The sequence below is a fragment of the Buteo buteo genome, chromosome 19 (genome assembly GCF_964188355.1).
Source record: "Buteo buteo chromosome 19, bButBut1.hap1.1, whole genome shotgun sequence".
In the NCBI taxonomy this organism is placed as follows: Eukaryota; Metazoa; Chordata; class Aves; order Accipitriformes; family Accipitridae; genus Buteo; species Buteo buteo.
Genome location: NC_134189.1, coordinates 11013416 through 11027128, shown reverse-complemented (window position 1 = coordinate 11027128; position 13713 = coordinate 11013416). Strand labels below are relative to the sequence as shown.

General features: G+C 37.6%; 1 protein-coding gene across 4 annotated transcripts in view; it reads left to right on the top strand.

Annotated features, from left to right (window-relative positions):
- The window catches only part of BICD1 (BICD cargo adaptor 1), a 182017-nt gene extending 168828 nt beyond the window's left edge, over positions 1-13189 (top strand). Inside the window, exons 9-10 of one of the 4 annotated variants that reach the window (XM_075050944.1) lie at positions 705-782; positions 7356-7573. In XM_075050944.1, coding sequence (XP_074907045.1) covers positions 705-782; positions 7356-7443 — 166 coding nt within the window. In that variant the 3' untranslated portion in view covers positions 7444-7573. Of the gene's footprint in view, positions 1-704; positions 783-7355 lie in introns of all 4 variants that reach the window. The other 3 variants (XM_075050939.1, XM_075050940.1, XM_075050943.1) reach the window with 3 other exon arrangements.
- The last annotated feature ends 524 nt before the right edge of the window (positions 13190-13713 follow it).

Here is a 13713-nt window from a genome sequence, read left to right as displayed (position 1 = left end):
GAGTTTAAAGCTGTCTTCATATTCCAAATGTTGCAGTAAAAATGTAGCAACAAAGGATTATTTGGGTTTACTGTTATTTAGTAATTTAAGAACTAGAATACAGCTTTGCAAGTGATTAATGTGGAAAATGCTTTGGCAGAGAACTGATAAAATAATCTACACAGAACAGTGAAAAACAACTGTATCAAGTCCTCCCTTTTCCCTGCCAAAAACAATCTCACAAGCACTATTCAGAAGTTGCAAAGACTTTCTTGCAAGCTTTTTTTCAAAGGCCGTAATAACATGACATCTGTAATTGTTGTTATATGGGTGTAAGTTCTCTGGAGAAATTTTGAGTAGCTTTATTGACACTTTTTATATTAGATGTAAGCAAAACAACTTCATCACCAGCAGAAGAATGAGAAGTACAAGGTTTAAACCAGAACCTGGATACAGCCCATTATTGTTGTCTGTTTAAACAAAAATTTGCCAATGCTAAGGGAAGACAAACAGAAAAATGTCTCCACTGCTGCTTCTGAAAAGAAAAAAAAAAGGCAACAACTAATGTTATTACTATCAGAAAAAAAGGTGTTTCTGTCAGATAAGGAATCAAGAACACATTCCTCACTAAATCTCTCCATCAGATGCATAGCCTGTGTACTACTGTTACTAACCCCTTGCTCTGTAATCTCTCTGTATATATGTCTAATTTATCAGTTTCTTGTAGATTGTCAGCAGCCTGCTGCCTCCATACCGCCACACGGCTCACAACTAGCCAGGGGGCCAGATTGCCAGACTGTCAGGTAAACTTAACTAACTCTCTTCTCTTTGCACATAGCTGCATGCACGTCTGCAACTCCTCTCCTCTTCCTTATACAAAAGCTCTTCCCTACACTTTTTCACTAACAGCAAACTTTTAACAGCTTGAGGAACAGTGATAATTTCTGCAGTGACAGTGCAAACATGAATCACAGCATTCACACACTTATATCTGTGCAAAAAAATGGAAAATAATGCCAAGTTGGATCTTGCAGTCCTCATTTGGTCTTTTGATGCAGTTTCTTAACGATGCCAAGATAGTAATGGTTTTAATTTGTTGCTAGATAAATTTACGTAAATGGGGGACTTTTATTAATTTTAGGGGTAGATGTAGGCTTCTCTTTGTAAGGTGGTATTTTAAAGGCATTTGTGAGATTTTAGCAGAAAGCTCTCCCTGACCTGGAAACTTGGACTCACCACAGTCAGTTCTTAATCTTGTTGTTAAAAGCAAAGTCCCAGTGTCCTTGCTTGTAGGTGGTGCAAAGGCTAAATCACGCTTCTGAGATGGTTGACTTAATCAAGGCACAAAGGCAAACCAAAGCAAAAAGAGATTACCATGCTTTTCTTTATCTGTTCACGGTATATTCTGTGCATATATCCACTTATGCCTATACTCTCGTTTGAAATAGGTTACATTATTTTTAGACGTTAGCCTGATCTGTAGTGACCAAGTTGATCTATAGCCCTACATACAATGAATTTATTCCCCGCCCGGCGCTGAACTTCACGTGTGTGTAAGTCTGCAGTGATGCCCACGGGGGAATGGGTGTGCTACAGCTTTCAGACTGCACATCAGGCATTGCTGAGTACTAGTTCTGTGAGTCACAGGGGATCTCTCAGTGGCCTTGGAGCAGCTGCTTCATTTGTGCCTTTCTTTTATTGCCTATACAGTGAGCGGCTGCGTGGTACTTAGTGGCTGGCTGGGGTTAAACCATGACAGGGTATTACAAAATTTTTCCTGAGAAGCTGGTGAAAGCTCATTATAACTGATAAGTGCCAATTACTGGTTTGCAGTTTGGAGTTTTACAGCACTGAAAAAAAAAGTTACTAATTCCATTTAAAATCCTTAAAATCCCTGTCAAGTGGTTTCTGCTGTATTTTAGATGTTACAACAATTTGAGAATATCATTAGGTGCTTTGAATACATGGAAGTTTAACGCCAACAAGTCTTATTTTAACCCTATTTAATTTACCATCACAAAACCAAAGCCTATTCTGTTCCCTCCAGAACAACTCTCCTGGTGGAGAATATACTCTAATATCATCCTTCTCTAAATGCTAACAAACAATTGCTCCTGCTATTTCAAACATTCTTACCAGAATGGAAGACCTAACTGATCTAGTCCTGCTATACATTTGTCTGCAAGCGTTATCTTGTTCTGCTAACAAACCCACAGAAAGGGATAAGGTCCAAAGGAATGTCTCAGGCTTTTCTGTTTTATCCCCAAATTCTTCCTCAGTTAGGAAGACCTCATTAGCTACAACCAGAACTGGAAGTATTGTTCAAGAGGCCTTTCTTGCCGTGTTTCCAAATCAAAACCATGGTATATGGAAAACAATAATAATTAAAAATATGGTTAACATTTTGAAAAAGTCAGATCAGTCATCCCACAAACAACACACAGCTGTATACTTAGCTAAACTATTGAATTTCAAATTACTATGGGCTTTTACCACTAGATTGATACCCTTCTGGTAAAGTGAAAACAACACACTATTTTTGATATATTAACAGTTACCTGGCTTGTCTCAGCCGAATAGCTGCACAGCCTCATAAAGCAGTGAAGTGTAACTACAGATTTAACGCAAGTCAGCATGATGGCATAAGTTGCTGAGTGCTTTAAATAGAGTAGTTGAAATCTGGAGTAAAATTTGAAGGCATTTAAAGAACCAGGTAGACTTACTGAGGTTCAGATTTTCTAAATCCAGCAAAGGAGGAAGACAGGAGCTTGTATTGCCCTTCCTCATCCTCTGAGTGTCCCTCCCGGTATGGCACATATGCTTTCAGTCAAATGGTCATGCCAAATGAGGCAGATTAAAGCTCTGCCCAGCCCTCAAGTCACCCATTTTGAGAGTGAGGTATGCTTGTTTATCTTGCAGTAATGTGACCTCTCAGTAGCATTTCACCCCGGATTAAACAATAGCTTGTTAAGACTTACAATTCACGCAGATGTTTTCCGCATCCTGCAATATGCCTAATCATGTTCAAACAAGTTAATATGCCTGACCATACCACAGATAGATTCTCCCTGAACTTCAACATCAAATACAGAGTTTTCCCTCATCCATTATCTATACTGAATCTTAACTGGGACTTGTGTAACTCTGAGTTTTCTAGTAATTGTGATTCCAGTGGATAGGCTTTGGTGAATCTCACTGGATAAGCTATGAACAGATTCAAGCCAAATGAAACTCTGGGACACCTCTAGTCAATTTATTTAGCTATACATCTCTCTATCTCTTTGCTTAATTCTGCGTATTTCAGCTGGAACCTGATTTGGAGAATCTTAAGAATCTTAAGAAACTTTTCTAAAGAGATTTTTTTTAAGTAAGCTGATGCAACGATGCATGAATGTCTTGCTCTACCTTCCATGCATCACCTTAATTTCTAGGTCCAGGAGTGTGGGGCAAGCAACCAAATCTAGGCCTACCCTGAAAATTACTGGGTGATGTTCACCATTCCTAGCATCTGTAGCTACCTGTCTGATGGACTATATTGGACAAGACTAAAATACTGCCATCATCCAATATTAAAAAGAGTGTGTCTGTCTCTGGAACGTATTCAGGTTTCTGCTGAATGCAGTGAAAACCTCATTTTTGTTATCAGAGGCCAAACTCTAGACCAAAGTTATCTGTTAATTAAAACAAAAAACAAACCCCCCAAAACCTGATACTGCAAATGAAATTAATATTAATTTTTAGTAAGAAATAATGCTTTTATTTCATATAAAATAGGAAATTAAATTTAAAGTAAGGTAAAATATTACTGAATGCAAAATGGTTGTATTCTGAAAATATCACTGGTCTGTTTATATTTTCCATTGCGGACTTGTTAAAGTTACAATCAGTGCCAGACAATATTGCATGCGAATGGCATCTTTAAGAGAACAGAGTACTTACTGACACTGAAGGGCTTTGCATGCTATTTTCCAACTGATTTTAGAAATACATGATTAGCATTTTGAGTGCTGGGGAAAAGAAGAGCTGCTTAAAAACAGACAATAATACTAACACAAAAAATGACACAGACTTCATTCATTAACTGAATGAATAGATCCCTAAATGATCCTGGCCTTTAAGGAGAGGTTTACAAAAATGTCTGCTAAAATCAAATGTTTTAAAAGCTGCACATATCCCATAGGGGGAATGTAACAATGTTCTTCCTTATTCTCAGTTAATACTCAACAGCTTCAGGTTCTTCCCTGTCTCTCTATTTCTTTGTGTTATTAATCTCACCTGCCATCCTCTACTGCCCGTGACTGTCTATGTGCCTGACAGCTCAGCTCCAGGACCTGCTGCCACGATCGCTTATACTGCCATAAAAAGCACACTGAATGCCATGTGTCACTTGCTAATTCTGATGTAATTGTTGTTTATATACTGCTACAGTAATCTGCATTAATGAACTGGATGTATTGTGTTTCTGAAGAGAGGATGGTATAACAGTAGCATTTTAGGAAAAGATTCAAATCTACTGGGACTGCAAGTGATGGGTGTATATATGTTGCTACAAAGGTGCCTGATGATCTTGTAAATTTTTTTCTCTTCCTAATGCCCCTAATATTTATAATTGGTTGAATGGGGAATGGTGAGACAAAGTTTTACATTTCTTCTGTGCATAGAAATGTGCTTATATTTCAAAGTGGGAAGAAATGCAGAATTACTATGAAGAGAAAACGAATAGAATTCTACACACAGTGCTTTCTAATCTGAGCATAGTCTGGGATAGTTTGTATTACAGTATTTGCAGTCAGGGCTGACTTTGTACTGAAGGTCATGCCAAAACATTATTATGGTTGTGCATATTTGTGTAGAGGAGACTCTTACGTGTCTCAGAGAGGCCCTTTCCTCACAGTCCTCTCCCTCAGAGCATGAGTATCTTGTGCTGCTTATTTTTAAAGCTGGGAAGGAAGCCCCAAAAGACAAATGCCTCTCTGCTAATGAGCAAGGAAAATGTCTGTCGAGTTTCTGTTCCTTTCTGATAGTTACAGAAGTCCTTCGAAAAAAGAAACGGCATAGCAAGGGAGGAAAGTAAGGCAGTCTTTGTACAGTAACACGACCACCTCCTTGTTTGTCTTCCCCAAATGTGATGTTAAATTTCTCATTCACATTTATTTCTCTGAAGGACTTAAGACTAGTGCTTCTCCTAAGCCGGTCTTGAAAACAGGAGGTGCTGAAGCCAGGAGCTGGCTCTTGATGAGTGGAAAAGTTTGAGAGTAAATGGAGATCTTTTGGGTCCATCTGCAGTCACTCCTGATGCAGACTCATTTGAGTGGAGTAGGCAAAGATATCACTCAGATCCTTCTTTAGACGCTGTGTCTTCATCTGTATGTGGCAGAATATGGCAGAAGAAAAGGATAGTTACAGCCATGGAAAGAATTACTTAGAGAAGATGGGTTTGGTGTCTTCTCAGAGTGTTTGATTAAACAAGTTCACCCACTAAGCTTCAAGAAAATATTTTAGATGATTAAATATTTATGTCTAGGTGCTTAGGGTTAGACTAAATCTATGTGTAAGCTGAGGAGTCATAGTCTGTAACACTAAACAGTTTGGGACTGACCTACTCGGGCAGCTGAGCACAAAACAAACCTTGTGAGGTCCTGAGCTTCTACAACCTGCTCTCACCAGCCATTTTGCAATCAGGAAACTCATCTTCAGGAGCATTAATGTGAAACAGAATCTGACTTAAGACATACAAGTCTATGATCTACAAATAAGCCCAGAGGTGCACAGACTGTAGCTCCTGCTGAATTGTCATACCTGTGGATTTGTGGTCATAGTCTCCTAGACTTCTCTGATTTGAAAATGCGAACGTTACCATCTACTTTCTTAATCATGATGGTGCACATTTGTTTCTGGCTTCAAGTAAGCGCAATGTCATTTCTTTGTTTTCCTAAGTAAATGCTATATGTGGAACTACATTTTCAGGGGCAGATTTTCAAATACCTCTGGCATTTCAAATTGATTCATTTTCAGCAATAGGCTAATTGCATTCCTTCAGCCAACACTCCAATAGTCTGTGCTGCAGAGATAATATGTAACAGCACAGTTTCTAAAGGAGAATGAAAAAGGCAAATTTTCTTGAAGGCAGGGACAAATGATTGTGCTTCGTCATACATCACACTGTTGAGCTTGGACTAACTTCAAGACTGTAGAACATCTGAAACATTAGGAAAAAACCTCTTCCCACACACATTAAAGAACTGGCTTTTGGGGTGTTTTTTTATAAATTGCGTTTACTTTCATTCTAGTTTGGTATCCTGTTTTGCCACATGCTTTCCTTGAAAGTTTAATGGCTGTCACTTAGCTTGACATTGGCAAGATGAGCTAAGTTCACCCTTTTAAAACAGGACAGGTCAAGGCTGAGAAATCATACAGGACTCACTTAAGCTGTGTCCACATTACCTACGGCAGTGTAGCATAGGCTGCTGAGCTGCCTTTAAATGAGCAAACCTGATTATCCGAAGCTTTTCTAGCAGGAGCACCCTGGAACTCCACACCAAGAAGCGGGGTACCAAGTTTGCGTTAGCTGCCCCTTATCTTTGTGCTGCCACTGTGAGGCTGCTCCTCCAGCCCCACCGGGTTTGCTGGGAGCTGGTTCAGACCTCTGCACTATATGACAGTGTACGCTATAAATGCACATTTAGAGGCTTAAGGAGTGAATGCTGTTATCAGACAAATTGTATGTGAAAAACAGTCAAATGACAAAAGTATACGACAGAATTGAGGAGGATTCAAACAGCGCAAAACCAAAGGAGAACAAAACACACACACACACACACACACCCCCCTTTGGAAGTGTTGATTACAAAATATGTAATGCTTATGTTGCCTGACGAGGAAGGTTACACTGTATTTGTGTGAATGTACTAGTAAATAGGTCACAGTCAGTAAGAGATCACATTTTCACAAAGTGACGAAACCCGCTTTCCAGACTGGCACCATCCTCCATTTCGAACAACTCATCAGTTGCATATAGAAAATCTTTAATGCTCACAGAAAGATGACACCTGTGTTTTGTCATTCAAATTTGCTCCCCCGTTTGCACATGCATTCATTTTTCCACACGGCATTTTTCATCAGAGCATGTAAATAGCAATTGTGTAGATGAACTGGCAAGCAGGATATCTGTGCTACTTCATGTGTGCATCCAGGTGTCACCAAATGTGTGCGCGCTGAGGATTTTCTTTATGTATACTGTGGATCTGAGGATACAGGTTTAGAGATGAGGATTCATCCCCTTTTACAGTTTGTTTCCAGCCCTGTACGATTTACGTGCATGTAAAAACTTTGCCATGTATTTTAAGCACTCTTTCTCTTTTCTTTTTAATTTTCAGTCCTAATGCTCTTCCAGAAGAGCAGCCACATTCCAGCTCTCAGTGTGCCCCTCTCAACTGTCTCTCTAAGCCTCCTCCTTACCCCTAATCTTCATATGCAACGTAAGAGAAAATGCAAACAGAGTGGAGTTCATGCAACAAAGGTTGGGGTTGTTCCCAGCAAGCCGGTAGACAATCCTGCCTTGTTGCTGCATTGACAAGTCTGGATTCATATCCCCTGCTCTGGCGACTGAGGGAAGGTTGAGAAGAACAACACAAAGCACAGAGCCCAACCTATCAAGAAGACTTTTTATGGTTCCTCTGATTGTATTCAAACTTTGCTATCACAACTAAAGTGTAGTGAAATTTAACATCCTGACAAAAATGTTCCTCCCAGCTGCTTGGCTTTACCTCCAAAATAATGAGAGACTTAAGCCAATATTAAAAAAAGTATGTTACAAAAATCCTACCCTCACATCCTCTAAGTTCAGCCATAGGAACCAGTTCAATTTTCCTTTTGTCATTAAGGGTGTGATATTTATTTCTTACTTTATTTGGACCAGAATTTTGTGTTTAGAAAATACAGTCTTTTTTTTTTTTTTTTTGAGAGAGAGAGAGTTGTATTTAATTGATTTTATTTTTAAAAAACAAGCAGAAATAGCTTAAGTGAAGAATGACTGTGTTAGTATTAAAAAGAGGCTTGTTGCATTTGGCCAGTATATGGCCAATTTTTATTGCACAAAAATGTTGGAAATGGGTTGAATTGGAATGTTAACATGACTGTATATTTTGCTGCTGCACTGATATTGTTTATGCACTTGTTTTTTTGATTCCTATTACACTAGCTTCTGGTTTTGTTGTAGCTCTTCACTGAAAGATAATTATTAAGCCTAAGAAGGAGATGAAAGGATGATGTATTGATTTGTTTTCAGTTGTTTGCTTGCATTGTAATTATAATTTTGCATTTCAGACAAGTAGATGAATTGGTGCTGTTTTTTGAGGTTACTTTCTATTTGGTATCTGAGAAAGAAAATCTAAAACAAGTAAAATGCTGTGTGCTAATTAAAAACATTCTTTCCTCCTGCTCCCATATTCAGGATACTAGCTCGAGGCCTTACCGTGAAAGGCTAGTATGAATGGCGAAGTTGTATGTAACTCATGTGAAGTATTCTGTGGTGAAAGAACTCATGGAGGTAGGGTTAATGGTGTGGATCAAAGTTAGTAGGACTTTACTGTAGTGCATTTTTTCCTTGCCAAAAATCAACAGACACAGAACCTTAGCTCATGTCAGTTTATGACAAATACTCAGGTGATCTACGCTACACAGACTCTATCGCAACAGTGCACAGTGTTCCTAGTTAAAGATTCTTTCCTGTAAAAGCTGAGTAAGTCTGGGCTTTTTCTTAAAACGTAGTGAGTTTCAGAACAAAATCAAGGATAGAGGAATTTATTTTGCACAGTACCTGACAGCAGGGCAAGTGGCTAAGTATGGGGTCATGGTTCAGCATCTATGGGCTTCCCGTCTGGTCATCAGCTAGAAAAAAAGTCTGCAGTACTGCCTACCTGCCTACTTGTTGGTAACTAGCAGACTCCTTGCTTTGTCAGGTGGCCTTAATTTATTTACAGAAGAAAGGCTTAGATACTACCACATGTCTTTATTCCTTCTCTGCAGCGTATGTATGACCTACAAGCGGGAAACACAGTACAGCCTAAGGTACAGACCAGCTGGGGAAAAAAAATTGCTGCAGGTGTGGTTGGAATAATTCTTTCATATTCTGCCTGAATCTGAGAAAATGAAGTCAGTCTTCTGTTAGTAACCGTGCTTACCAAATGTTACGACACACAAAACATCAGCAGAGGAAAGAATCGGTGACCACTCAGTGTGCCTAACAAATCATTATTACCGTAGTACCAGTAACGAAGGTGCTGTAAATACAAATACTCTATGTCATCAACAACGTATGTCATGTAACCTTGGCAAAGCAGCTGAGCTATTGTAACAAAACATTCAGAGTCAGAGGTGGAGAAAATGGGAATAAACTGATATCCAGTTCTGATCAGATCAAACAGATGACACTCGGCAGTGTTTCGACTTCGGTTTCCATGCGGTTCGCATGAGTCGTCTTGTATACATTTACATCACTATTCAGTATCATACTTAACCTACCTGTTGTCTTGTCATAGAAAAGTCAAGTGAAACCCTGTTCAACTCTATCACAATGTCTGACACTGAGATTAGCTGCTATTTTGATTTTTACTTTTAAAACCCCAACATTTTGTCTGAGGCAAATGCTGCCTTCAACAAGCATCTCAGAATTCCTGACCTTGTCAGACTGGTGTATGAATATTGTACAGTGGCCATGTCTGTGTCCAACAAAGACAGCTACTGTATATTGTTAAGAAGAAAAAGAATTTGTATTGCACTTTGAATACAGTGACTGCAGGCTGCACTTGGAATAGTTTTTTCCTATTTTCATATCCAAATCAGATGCATTTTCCCCAAATTTAAGTTAAATTAAACAGAAATTCAGTGAAATATATTTCCTTTCTATACAGATATGAATTTATTGGAAAAAATGTTTTATCGGAACAGTTGTTTAGAAATGTATTTGTTTCCAGTCGTGATTTGCAGATCAGCTTTGAGAAATAGAAACGTTGTACTGGTATGTCCATGTGGATCAAGAGTTATGAAACAGCATCCAATGGTATAGAAATTGTGGCCCTGTTTTATAGAAATAAGTGGGTTTATTAAATTTTTTATTCTCTTAAGCTTTAACTTCTTCGTTTCGAAGTTTTCAATTTACATTTTTTTATATATAATAAAACTTAAGTGTTGGAAATGTAAGAGAACTAGAAACAAACCAACTTAAATGTACAAATGGTTGTAGTTATTGCATTGTAAGTTATAAGATTGTGTAGGTCCCTGGGACAACTTTTGTCAGTTAACCAGTACAAAATAAAGTATATATCTTGAACTTGAGATGATAAATTCTTCTTTATTATGTAGTGATTGATAACATACACCTTTATGAGAGATTTTGTAGGAAATATTTACATGCAGACAAAACCAGAAACAAAAGCCTGAATTTTTAAGAGTTGCAAAATACTGTATTTTGCCCATTTAAAATTAATTTATGATGTGTTGATACATATTCTGATTTTTAAAGATTGAGAAAAACCAGCACATATATTTTGTAATGGTTGAGTATACTCAGAAAGTCTGGAATGTGTCCTACACAGTAAAGAAGAAATTCAAATCCTGCTTCCACTTTCACATCTGAAAGGCATCTTTCGTTCTCTGTGATGACCTTGAAACTTCTTTGGATTTGGAATAGCCTGTTCAGTTCTTGAGGCATTCTGGTTTGGGTTTTGTTTTCTGATGTAGTGAAAAAAAAATATTGCTTTTTCAGTGACATGATCCACTTCTGGGAATCCAGTTTATAGGAAATGTGTGGGAAAAAAATAGGAAAAAAAAAATCAAATATAAGGGGAGAAAAAGTTGAATAAATAAATTGTAAAATGTAATAGTATGGAAGATATATTTTCTATCAGTCAGAAGATAAATGGAGGTTTTACAGAAGAGGGAATATTACCATTTTTCACGCTAATCGTATAGAAGTTTCTGCCTTTTAGGTGGAGGCAATAGTGTTATTTTTTCTGATTGATCTGATTGACAGGTTGGTATCTCTGTGCTTTCTCCATTCATGTTTTTCACAGTAAATTAATGTAATCATAGCTATACAGTAGGGTTCATAGAATGAAACTGTAATTAACGCTGCAAGTTTTAATGCCAAGGTGACTTTCAGTTTATTTTTTATTTTAGAAACTGTGAACTTGTTTAAGCCATTTGCCATATTTAAGTGTGAACAGAAAGGATATGTTATGAAATATAACCTCACTTATGATATATGACCTCACGTATGAAGGCTGCTCATGATAGTTATGTTGGAAATGCTTAAGTAAGCTGTTAGTAAAATTAGACCCAGTCCTTACCACACTGGGAATGACACCCACGAGCCTGGGCCCTGATTTTGATACCAACCTTATCGTTCAGCGCGCGATGCCAAAGTCAGTAGTTGTGCTACCAATTCCACTATAGCTGGATTGATCATCATCATAAGGTATAGATTATATCGGCCCTTCTGAGGTCTGTTCCTTTCTTTGGCAGAAGATGCATATCCACTAAGGTTACAGTAAATTTCTTTCTTTTGTACTTCAGAAATCTTTGTTTGATTGAGAACGGCAGGCACTGAAGTTTTACCTTTGAAGTATGATAATTGCTACAGTTACCTCTTTAAAATTTCCAGTCTTCACTTTTCTTCAGTTTTCCTTTGCTGTGTGTGCAGTGAGTCTGAAAGGAATATACAATATTCAGACTTTTTTAGCCATTAAGGGTTTTTTTAGTATAATTAAGCATCCTGTGGAAAAGAAACAAAAAAGCAATTGCCTTTCGCCTTCAGGCACAAATGCATCTAAATATGCAATGTAAAATGTGTGCATGAGATTCTTAACATCGTGTAGCTTTCCCATATCCATAACTAAGCTAGAACATTCTTATTTCTTGTGCGATCTGCGTATTCCTCTTGCTAGAAAGGTAAGAGGACTATCACAGAGAGTCTGTATCTTTCTTTTGGAGGTGCATGGCTTAAATCCTTATTGGATTTTAATCTGTTTCCTGTGCAGTTCTTGAAAATACCCTTCATGAAATCTAATGGCAACCAAGTGACAAACTGATAAAAGGTAAAGGAAAAATCCTATATTTCATGACTGGAGTTAATGTGCGGGCAGACTCTGGGTGATAGGGCCATGTGTTTCAAAAATGTCTTTCTACGAAGCTCTGTATTTGTTTTGATTATCATGATTTGCTGTAAAAGAAAGAGTGGAGAAGAGTGTATGTTTTTTCTCAGCATTAGTAATCTGAGTTAAACAGTTTTTATTAAGTATATGGTTATTTGATTTCAAAAATATTTTGGAAATCAATAAACACAAGCGATTGATAAACGTTTTAAGTAGACTGGCTTGCTAGCTGAGTTGTTATTTTATCAGCTATGAAGAAGAAATAAGAGTAATCTAGCTTTTTTTTTTTTTTCCTTCCTGTTCACAGATATGGCTATGTGTGCTATGCCAGTGGATAAATTAAGTCCATTTTATTAGTTACTGCCCTATTGATTTTCAGCCCTGTGGTTTGACTGTTAAAGGGTTAATTAACTTGATCCTTTGTAAACAATTAAAAAAAAAAGAAAACTGATGTTTTGTGACTTTTGTAATCTATTGAATGTTTCTGTTTGCATGATGTTCTGTATCTAATGAACCATACAGATTGCTGTGTTCCTTTCAAGAGTTTTAACATTGGTGGAGTTTGTGACAAACACAAATTTGTATACTGTATGTTTACTGCTGTAATAACTCAGCTACTCCTATGTTGAATTGACATTATGTTGTCCTGCCTTCTTGGGGTTAAATGATGGAGTGTTTCTAGGTGGTGAAGAATATAAAAGTATATATGTTCATTTGCTAAAGACTGAATATTGGAAACTCTTCTTGTTGCTACTTTATGCTAAAAGCAAAAAAGTTAAATAATTCTTGTTTCCAAAAATGCATAATTTGTTTTTAAAATTGAAGTAATTCCCATGTTAACTCTTTCTTGTCCTTGTAGACAATCCTAGATTAATGCCTTGTGAGGGATTCATAAAGTCTGTGCTTGTACATGTGTAATATGATCATGCAGTCAAATGGTTGGGAAAAACACTCTAGTGCTGAAGAAAATAATTAAAAGAAGCCAATATACTGATTCTTACATCTTTATGTTCCAATTAAAATTACAGTGTAATGCATAACTGTTCCAGTGAATAAACTGGCCATTTTTGTTCATTTAATGCCATGCTGTCTGGTCTACTTCTATTTACATCAGTTTGCAGTGCGTTGGCTTAGATTACACTTTTACATTTATTCAGTTCTTAAAGAGCCATAATTGTAAGTTTAAAAGGTATCAGACAGGAAATTGAGAAGGGAAATCAACATTAAAGGAAAAGGCAATTGGAATTAAAGCAAAGATGCTTCCTCTGTTTTCTGAGATTGAGGCAGATACTAAAATACTGATTCCCCGTATAGTGTTTCCAACAGATTTGAGTAATCTCTGAAGTGCTGCAACATCTGCATAAAGTCTCAGTACAAGAACGCTTCATAAGATGCAAATCTCCACTCTCAGGGGATGTGGAAGCAAAGGAAGAGCTGAAGTCAGCATAAAATTAGCTTGGGAGTGCTGTGTACAGTACAGTGTACCATACCTGCTTTTTAAACTAAGAAACATCCTTTTCCCTTGTGGAGGAGCCTTGCTCTGACAGCCAGGGAGTCAAAATCCTCCCTCCGCAGCCAGTCC